General features: G+C 36.6%; 1 protein-coding gene across 3 annotated transcripts in view; it reads left to right on the top strand.

Annotated features, from left to right (window-relative positions):
- The window catches only part of LOC111739416 (vacuolar protein sorting-associated protein 53 homolog), a 40,443-nt gene that overhangs the window by 3,640 nt on the left and 25,999 nt on the right, over positions 1 to 10,804 (top strand). Inside the window, exons 3-5 of one of the 3 annotated variants that reach the window (XM_023530543.1) lie at positions 6,233 to 6,282; positions 10,300 to 10,366; positions 10,494 to 10,760. In XM_023530543.1, coding sequence (XP_023386311.1) covers positions 6,233 to 6,282; positions 10,300 to 10,366; positions 10,494 to 10,715 — 339 coding nt within the window. In that variant the 3' untranslated portion in view covers positions 10,716 to 10,760. Of the gene's footprint in view, positions 1 to 6,232; positions 6,283 to 8,787; positions 8,838 to 10,299; positions 10,367 to 10,493; positions 10,761 to 10,804 lie in introns of all 3 variants that reach the window. The other 2 variants (XM_023530542.1, XM_023530541.1) reach the window with 2 other exon arrangements.

The following is a 10,804-nucleotide window of genomic DNA, read 5'->3' as shown; positions in this document are numbered from 1 at the left end:
GGCCATCTGGCTGAACATTCTAGGTCAAGTGAACCGCAAGGTAAATCTTCCAGGATGACAGGAAAGATCTTTTTAAACACAGGGCAGAGGCAGAGTGTGTATAGGGATCATAGCCTCATAGGAGGTGAGGCCGAAGGGGTAGGTAGAGCAAGGATCCTAAAGGAATGGTGTCCTCCAGGTTTTTGGTCTCCAAATTTTTGGAGACCGAATGCCTCTCAGTGAAATGTTTTCCATAGAATTAATTTTCACTGGGCGAAATTTTAAGCCTGTACCTAACCCCGCCCCCCCCATATGACCTACATATTCTAACACCAATCTTGAATACATTAGGTTTCAGTAGTGTTTGCTAGATAAATAAAGAATAAAAGTAGACATTTTAATGTTTTTCTCCAAAAAAAAAAAAAAAAAAGAATAGCAAATACTTTCTTCTCGTACCCTAATGGGTATTATTGCAAACCCTTTGAGGCTGCACACACCCTACTCTGGAGACTTCTACTCTAGGCTGCGGGTGTTCATTGAAAGACTCTTGACAGGATAATGACTGGATTGGATTCACGTTTTAAAAATTCCATCTGGCAGCAGTGAGGAAGATGAACTGGGGGAAGGCAGAACTGGAAGCAGGAAGACCAGTTAGACTGCTGTGATAGATCACTTAAGAGAGATGATGAGAGCCTGAGTAGAGACTGGGTTGGAGAGAACAACATCCAAAAGCTATTTAGAAGACAGAAGTCACTGAATTTGGTGATTGAAGGAATGTACAACCCAAAATTCACTATTTACTTAACAAAAAATACCTCCTTTGCCTAGCTCTGTATGAAGTTTGGGGCTAGAGGGGTGAACAAAGCAGGTATGCTCCTTACCAACATAGAGCTTCCAGCCTACCTTAGTAACTAATAATCACACCATTAACAGACTATAAGTAAATTATTATGACTCTACGATGACGTGTTTGTATAATTATTAGTCATTGTTACTTGTTCTCAAAAGAGTTCTAACTTCTAGGACAACTATAATAACAGTTTACATTTATTGGATACTTATTTTATTGGAGGCACTCTGAACACTGATAAATTCTCCACTTTGTTAACACGTTTGTTTTATGATGGAAGTAATGAGGCACAGAGAGAAAAAGAATACTCAGCTTAAACGTGATAGCATCACCATGAAGGAAATATGCTAAAGACTGTGAAAGCAGAGCACAGGGAGTCTTACTCAATCCGAGGGATCCAAAAAGGCTTCCATGAGGAAATGACATTTAAGCTGTGCATTATAGCCAAATGAAGGATTTCGATCTTTAATTTCTAGCCGGGCAGACTGAGTGAGTGTTGGCACCTTTACCCTATATTGGGAGTAAGAAGGAGAGCAGGTTTCAGTGGTAAGTAGGCTAGGAATAAGATGTAAAGGTGAGCTCAGTTTTGAAAATATTTGGGTCATCCAGCTAGAAGTACATAGTTGAATCTGAAGCTTATAATCCCCATAATTGTTACTATCTTGGCATAGATCCTTCTAAACTTTTTCTAGTGGACATATTAATATTTAAAATAAAGTTGGAAAAAATGGCATCATACTGTATGATTGTCTTTTTTGAGATTTCACAGATAGCCTTTAGAGCTCATCATTTTCTATGAAAGAAGAATTCTGGGAATTGGCTGGACATAGAAATTTGTGAACAACTGATATAAAGATAGTTTTAGCCATGAAAATATTTCATTTAGCTCACCCTATCAAAATTGTTGACCTACCAAAACAAGTGTTAGATTTGAAAATTATATAGAAAAACACCAGGTTCTCACCTCTTCCTGATATGTTTTTGTGTGTATTTGTTTTTAAACTTTTGAAGGTAACACAAGACATTTGTTCCACAGATTCAGTTACATGTCTTATGCTCCACATACACAAATGATAATGTGTAATGAAGTTTCTTAAGTGACTCAGAAAACTTACAGCTCTCAGGGTTACCTTTTTTTCCCCAATCCCAGATTTACACTTAGCAGTTCATCTTCCAACCCCGATTCCCATAGACCTTGATGAAAAGATAATAGTAGTAATGAAAGTAATGGCATGATTTGGATACTTTGGATAATTTTTGGATAATTTTTTCAACTATTGTCAGATCTTGGGCAAAACCCATCTATGTACCTCATGAATCTGCAATAAATTATGTGAATTATGAGTTTAGAATATTTAAAGTAGATGTCAGTATTTCAAGAATAAATTTAGTGTCACTGAGGAGGAGAGTGTGTATGTGTTTCTGTTGAGTGGCAGCTCCTGCATGTTTGTGAATGCCTGGAGGCGGGAGTGTGGACTAGAACAGATCGCCGGATGTTTCTAACTCACCCGGTCCCGGTGAGTTAGAAACAAGGTTTTTGTATTTAACAGGGCCTCCTAGGTGGTTCTGAAGAGTAGCCAGATTTTTAAGTTTCCTAGTACAGGAGTCCCCAGACCCCAGGCCACAGATGGGTGCTGGTTGGTGCTTGTTAGGAAATGGGCCACACAGCAGGAGGTGAGGGCTAGCTAGCAGCAGCTAGGATCAGCCATCTCAGGTCCACCTCAGATCATCAGGCATTAGATTCTCATGGAAGCACCGGTCCCTGGTGCCAAAAAAATTGGGGACTGCTGCTGTCCTAGTAGACAACTGAAAATAATCATTTGTCATGTTTTCGTTAGAGCTTTGATTTGGAGCAGGTAGATGAAATTTATTTTAAAAATATATAAAACGAATGTAATTAAGAAGTTATAAAAAAAGTCATGGAGCTGTTGATAAAGGATTTTTAATGCTCTGCATCTATATTGTTAAGTGAAAAAAATAAGATATCAAATTGTCTATCATCCCAGTTTAATTAAAAACAAAAACATAGTTATGTAGAAGAAGCAGTTGAAGGCACTATACCAAAATGCTAACGGTGATTAGACTTTGCTGGGAAGGTGCGTGATTTTATGTATTTTCTGTAATCAGCAAGAATGGCATTAGAGTCGGGAAATACTTTTCAATAATTAAGACACTTAAGTGATCAAATTAACATTGTACAACCACATTACAACTAAACTAGATGAGTGATTCTCAAAATGATATCTCACCTCCACCCAGGGTAGCCAGTCTGGATTCCTGTGGGGCGTTTTCCCAACTCTCAGAGAGGCCTCAAACCCAGTGAGAAGTACTGCCACCGAGAGGCACTAAACTGATAGCAGGGAATGTGTCATCCCTCAGGTGTGTTGGGGTGCAGAAAAACTAGGTCAAGAACCATTATATTAAAGGTAGCATGGTAGAATATGAAAGAGCAGAGACCCAGGAGTTGGACAGACCCCAACCAAATCCAGCATCCAGGAGCTTGGGCAAAGCATTGATCCTTTCAGGGCCTATTTCCCATTCTTTACACTGAAGAGGAAAAGAACATGCCTCTATGGTTGAGAAGATTAAGGGAAACCATTTCTGTAAAATGTCTAGAATAGCGGTCCTCAACCTTCTTGGCACTGGAGACTGATGCTCCTATGGGAATCTAATGTCTGATGATCTGAGGTGGAGCTGAGGCGGTGATGCTAGAGCTGGGGAGCGGCTGCAAATACAGATGAAGCTTTGCTCACTAGCCTGCCATTCACCTCCTGCTTTGCGGCCCTGTTCCTAACAGGCCATGGACTGATCCCAGTCTGCGGCTCCGGGATTTGGGACCCCTGGTCTGGAAGATTATTGCATAACAGATCCACATAAAATGTTAGCATGCTTCTCTTTTGCTTCCCCAGTAGAAAATTTGGAAGATAAAGGGAAAGTAGTCATTTATGGGTCCACCTAACATGCAGTCAAGTTTAATAATTTTAGGATATTTCTTCCTGATCTTTAATAGCTAGATTCATGGGTACTTGATATTTTTAAGTGTTTTCTCCTATGTTAGCATTTCATAAATGATCTTGGTTTCAGAGCCCCCTGTCCATTGTCTTTATTAGTGGCATAAAAGTCCATTGAATGAATGTGGCCTGATTTATTTAACTTTTCTAATGATGGCCATTTAGGTCGTTCCCAGATTTTTACTCTTTTAAATGCAGTTGAACATCTGAAGGCATAATATATTTTGAATTATTCTTCTTAGAACAATTGTTATGGCTTAAGCAAGACCTTCATGTCTAAGGAGTATTAAACTTAAGCAATAGTTACTGTACCACCATAACTCAATATTTACCGATGTGGATTGACTTCCAAATTATATTGTTAAATGAAAAAAAGCATGGTGCAGGACAATGTGCATTATATAAAGAAGAGGATATAAGTTATGGATGTGCTTTAAATACATAAACCATCTCTGAGAATGTGCAAAAGGAACTGGCCCAGAGCCATTGCCTCTGGGGAGAAGAGCTGGGAGGTGGGTGGGCAAGACAGGGGAGAGAAAGCCTTACTTTTCACTATTCACTTCTATTTGAATTTTTGGTCACATACATGTTTTACCAATTTAAAATAGATTACATTTTTTAATTTTTGATATAATTTCCCATTTTCAGAAAAGATGTATGAATAGGACAAAGAATTTATGGCTACCATTCACCCCAAATTTCTCAAATGTTAACATTTTTTAAATAGTTTTTTTAAAGTACCCAAAAAAGTTTTTTTTAAAGGAATGGGTTCCAGCAGAGATGAGCAACGCCAGAACTATTATGCCCATTTTGCATATGAAGAAATAGAAACTCAGAGAGGTTAGACAGCTTACCCTCTAGATGTTCAGCAAGTTTGTTAGTGGCAGAGTTGTGCCAACCCCAGGTCCTCCAACAACTCAGCTCCTGTCACCAAAGTGACGATTTATACCCAGTCCAGTTTTGAAGCAACAGACTTGACAGTAGGTTCCTCAATTAAAATAACTTCTATTTTCTGAGATTTATCTTTACCTCTGTCTGTTCTTGGATATTTGAAAATTTTGAGTAACCATTGGCTTTGTCAGAACAGTAGGTGAGGTATGAATGTCCCCATCTGACATCTGAAACACTCGTGGCCTGGTTTTCTTACCAGACCTACTCCTGGTCTCCTCCAGCCAGCACAGGTTGCCAGTAGCAATTTATAAGCATAATTCTTGCATCATCCTCAAGTCTTTCTGAGGTAAAATGTCTGTTGGGGGAGAGAGAAAGAAGACTTATAAAATTACATTTTGAAAACTTAAGTGAAAATGGTGCTATAAAATTATACCATCTCTTTTCCATTAGGGGGCACCATTTCCTCATATTTTCTGCTCGTTGAGGTTGGAAATGGTCCATTTGTTTTGTTTTTTTTGTCATTGTCTTAAAAACAGAAATAACTTTTATTATAACTGCAATAGCAATGCATAGTCATTATAGAGCAATTAGAAAATACTCAAGCAAAAAGAAGAAACACCTAAAATCCTTCCTTTTCATAGATTACAGCTACTGTTAATGATTTCATAGATGACAGCTACTAGTATAGAGTACAACTACTAGTATTTACCTTTTCAGATTTTTTTTCTAATGGACTTATACACTTAGAAAATATAGATTTATGTATTCATTGAAGTATATAATGTGGAGGAGTACACCAGTCTTGAGTGTACAACTTGATGAATTTTCATAAAATGAATAAAGGCATGTAATCACCAGCTAGATCAAGAAATAAAACATCTTCATATGGCCCTTTTGCCTCCTCACAGTCACTGTCTCCCCTAGAGATAACCACTGTCTTAGCTTGTAACATGAGAGAATACTTCCACTCATTTTTGAAATATATAAATGGAATCATACATAGATGCTCCTGTGTCTGGTTTCTTGTATGTGCAATATTATGTTATTAAGATTTATCCATGTAGTTGCTTGTATAATCATTTATTCATTTTCATTGCTGTATTTTGTTGTATGAATTTGTCATGATTCTATATATCATGCATGGGTCAGGCAAACTTTCTGTAAAGGGCTAGATAGTAAATATTTTAGGATTTGTGGACCATTCAGTCTCTGTTGCAATTACTCACCTCCACCTTTGTATGTCAGAGGAAGCTGTAGATAATATGTAAATAAATGGGCATGGCTGTGTTCCAATAAAACTTTATTTATAAAACACCAGGCTAGATTTTGTAGTAGTTGCCAACTGCTGCTATACCTTTTTAAGAAAAGTAAAAATTGTATCATATTGTATGACTAAATTTTCTGAGATGTTATAAATAGCCATTATAAGTCATCATTTCCCTGTAAAAGAGGAATTCCAGGAAGTGAAATAATAGCTGGCGCTTTTCCTTCTTTATTGTAGTCTCTGGCAAACATAGATGAAGTTGTGAACAAGATTAGACTGAAAATAAGGTAAGGAACTATCGTTATTAATAATGAAAAGTACATTGTTAATTTACATTCTGGATCACACTTATCTATGAGATAACTGAAATCTCAGGTTTGCTATAGATGATAACTTTTTAAAAAATAATTCTTTTATCTGAGGTACGCACCTTATAGCAAAGAACTTGATTCTTCAGTCAATCTTCAATTATTTGTGAAAAGGGAAGGAAGCTATAATAGGCTATTCAAAACAGTTGATTATAAAAGGAGGCAAAAGCATTTCTATTATATTTTTAATGGTTTTATTTCCCTAGCAGATTTACCCTTTTTTGTGGGAGGCGGGGAAGTATTCCCAAGACTTAGTTTGAATTATTCTTCTTAGAACAATTGTTATGGCTTAAGCAAGACCTTCATGTCTAAGGAGTATTAAACTTAAGCAATAGTTACTGTACCACCATAACTCAATATTTACCGATGTGGATTGACTTCCAAATTATATTGTTAAGTGAAAAAAAGCATGGTGCAGGACAATGTGCATTATATAAAGAAGAGGATATAAGTTATGGATGTGCTTTAAATACATAAACCATCTCTGAGAATGTGCAAAAGGAACTGGCCCAGAGCCATTGCCTCTGGGGAGAAGAGCTGGGAGGTGGGTGGGCAAGACAGGGGAGAGAAAGCCTTACTTTTCACTATTCACTTCTATTTGAATTTTTGGTCACATGCATGTTTTACCAATTTAAAATAGATTACATTTTTTAATTTTTGATATAATTTCCCATTTTCAGAAAAGATGTATGAATAGGACAAAGAATTTATGGCTACCATTCACCCCAAATTTCTCAAATGTTAACATTTTTTAAATAGTTTTTTTAAAGTACCCAAAAAAGTTTTTTTTAAAGGAATGGGTTCCAGCAGAGATGAGCAACGCCAGAACTATTATGCCCATTTTGCATATGAAGAAATAGAAACTCAGAGAGGTTAGACAGCTTACCCTCTAGATGTTCAGCAAGTTTGTTAGTGGCAGAGTTGTGCCAACCCCAGGTCCTCCAACAACTCAGCTCCTGTCACCAAAGTGACGATTTATACCCAGTCCAGTTTTGAAGCAACAGACTTGACAGTAGGTTCCTCAATTAAAATAACTTCTATTTTCTGAGATTTATCTTTACCTCTGTCTGTTCTTGGATATTTGAAAATTTTGAGTAACCATTGGCTTTGTCAGAACAGTAGGTGAGGTATGAATGTCCCCATCTGACATCTGAAACACTCGTGACCTGGTTTTCTTACCAGACCTACTCCTGGTCTCCTCCAGCCAGCACAGGTTGCCAGTAGCAATTTATAAGCATAATTCTTGCATCATCCTCAAGTCTTTCTGAGGTAAAATGTCTGTTGGGGGAGAGAGAAAGAAGACTTATAAAATTACATTTTGAAAACTTAAGTGAAAATGGTGCTATAAAATTATACCATCTCTTTTCCATTAGGGGGCACCATTTCCTCATATTTTCTGCTCGTTGAGGTTGGAAATGGTCCATTTGTTTTGTTTTTTTTGTCATTGTCTTAAAAACAGAAATAACTTTTATTATAACTGCAATAGCAATGCATAGTCATTATAGAACAATTAGAAAATACTCAAGCAAAAAGAAGAAACACCTAAAATCCTTCCTTTTCATAGATTACAGCTACTGTTAATGATTTCATAGATGACAGCTACTAGTATAGAGTACAACTACTAGTATTTACCTTTTCAGATTTTTTTTCTAATGGACTTATACACTTAGAAAATATAGATTTATGTATTCATTGAAGTATATAATGTGGAGGAGTACACCAGTCTTGAGTGTACAACTTGATGAATTTTCATAAAATGAATAAAGGCATGTAATCACCAGCTAGATCAAGAAATAAAACATCTTCATATGGCCCTTTTGCCTCCTCACAGTCACTGTCTCCCCTAGAGATAACCACTGTCTTAGCTTGTAACATGAGAGAATACTTCCACTCATTTTTGAAATATATAAATGGAATCATACATAGATGCTCCTGTGTCTGGTTTCTTGTATGTGCAATATTATGTTATTAAGATTTATCCATGTAGTTGCTTGTATAATCATTTATTCATTTTCATTGCTGTATTTTGTTGTATGAATTTGTCATGATTCTATATATCATGCATGGGTCAGGCAAACTTTCTGTAAAGGGCTAGATAGTAAATATTTTAGGATTTGTGGACCATTCAGTCTCTGTTGCAATTACTCACCTCCACCTTTGTATGTCAGAGGAAGCTGTAGATAATATGTAAATAAATGGGCATGGCTGTGTTCCAATAAAACTTTATTTATAAAACACCAGGCTAGATTTTGTAGTAGTTGCCAACTGCTGCTATACCTTTTTAAGAAAAGTAAAAATTGTATCATATTGTATGACTAAATTTTCTGAGATGTTATAAATAGCCATTATAAGTCATCATTTCCCTGTAAAAGAGGAATTCCAGGAAGTGAAATAATAGCTGGCGCTTTTCCTTCTTTATTGTAGTCTCTGGCAAACATAGATGAAGTTGTGAACAAGATTAGACTGAAAATAAGGTAAGGAACTATCGTTATTAATAATGAAAAGTACATTGTTAATTTACATTCTGGATCACACTTATCTATGAGATAACTGAAATCTCAGGTTTGCTATAGATGATAACTTTTTAAAAAATAATTCTTTTATCCGAGGTACGCACCTTATAGCAAAGAACTTGATTCTTCAGTCAATCTTCAATTATTTGTAAAAAGGGAAGGAAGCTATAATAGGCTATTCAAAACAGTTGATTATAAAAGGAGGCAAAAGCATTTCTATTATATTTTTAATGGTTTTATTTCCCTAGCAGATTTACCCTTTTTTGTGGGAGGCGGGGAAGTATTCCCAAGACTTAGACATGAAGATGGGTTTATATATATATATCCTGTGGCCACATACCAGCTACCAATGTGGTCAGATCTGCTGATTGGACTGATTGGTGGCCCAGGCATAAACATCATGATTAATCTAGGATGTGATTGTCTAGGATGGTCTTCAAATGTCCTTCCTGCCCAGTAGCCTTGTTCTGGTTTGTCCACATCTACAGTTCAAGTTTTGACACATGGTAAATACTCAATGTTTGTTTATTCATTAAATAGTTATTATAATGGTTGATATCATTAATTTAATATAGTGTTGTTTTTTTTAACTTTTGATGAGCGGAAGCCTTTATTTCAATCCAGGAGGTGATTTTTTTTTTTTCCCTTATGACCTTGGGTTTTTGGCGACAACCTCTGCTATTAATGTTGAGTGCCTTAGGAAATGCAGAGAAGCCCGTTCATCGTTTTGGTGAACTTGAGCTATAACGATTATAAAAAGAGACCACTAAGTTGTGCAGAGTTTGCACAGATAATGGAAATTCTCTGTGCAAATCACTTTTGAGCCAGTTATTTTTAGTCCCCCCGCCCCTATACCTTTAATGAATTCTTCAAATGAAAAATGAAATTGACTGATATAAATTTCTCTGGTTAAGGTGCCATTAAATGGCTCCTATTGAGCCACAGGAGAAGGAGGAGCTGGAGACCACAGAGGCAAAGCAGGGCCCAGAGGCAAAGCACTGATTTCTTATAAATCCTGGCTCATTATCCCTTTTAAGGTTCCTGAGGAAGTTACTAAGGAAGGATTTAGTGTAGGGTAATTTGAATTCTCTGGCTTCTTCCCATAAAGTTTCAGCAACTTCTCATTCCTGGTTTACTCCATGAAAGATACTAAAAGTTATATGGGTCCTTTTGGACAGCTCTGAATATTAAGTGAAAATAGCCTAAAAAAAAAAAAAATACGACTCATCAGTCTGTGCTAGGCTTGGCTTCTTAAACTACTGTTGCTGCCCCATCTGGGGTCTAGGGCCTCAGTCTTATATCATTCCAACTCATTTGGTTCTGGACAAGTAGGTACAAACTAAATTACTAGGTTTTTTTAAATTTTGGTTAACCTAGAATAGAGATTATTTTAATGATAGTCTTTATTTTTTTTTTTTGCTAGGAGACTAGATGACAATATTCGAACTGTCGTAAGAGGTCAAACAAATGTGGGACAGGATGGCAGACAAGTAAGTAAACTTATTCCTTCATGTTAATTATACTCCCCTAATTTATTCAAAACCCAGTAACCAAGTGACCAAAATGTGGATCTGCCTTCTTATAGAGCATTTTCTTATTGATCTGTCCCATACACAGCAGGAAACATACATAATTTGCCATAGGAGTGGAAGAGGTAGGCTGCCCAGACCAGCCACGAGCTCTCTCTCAGTGTCTCTTGGGCCAGGAATATGTATTACAACACAGCTCTCTCCAGGACTGGAGCATTCAAGTCAAAATGAAAAAAATGACATTTTCTTCTCTTTTTCCTTAGTATCAGATATCTGTTGCGCCCTCTTTTATTTTGTATACTGCGATTAAATAAGGTTGCTACTTTTATCTGTCTGCTAAATTGTTGAGATTTTGGTATTACTTCTGTTACTGCAAAAGTAACAGTAACCTATGCATCA

The sequence above is a fragment of the Pteropus vampyrus genome, unplaced genomic scaffold (genome assembly GCF_000151845.1).
Source record: "Pteropus vampyrus isolate Shadow unplaced genomic scaffold, Pvam_2.0 Scaffold50, whole genome shotgun sequence".
Taxonomy (NCBI): Eukaryota; Metazoa; Chordata; class Mammalia; order Chiroptera; family Pteropodidae; genus Pteropus; species Pteropus vampyrus.
Note: the sequence above shows the minus strand (reverse complement) of the source record. Positions and strands in the feature narration are given on the sequence as shown.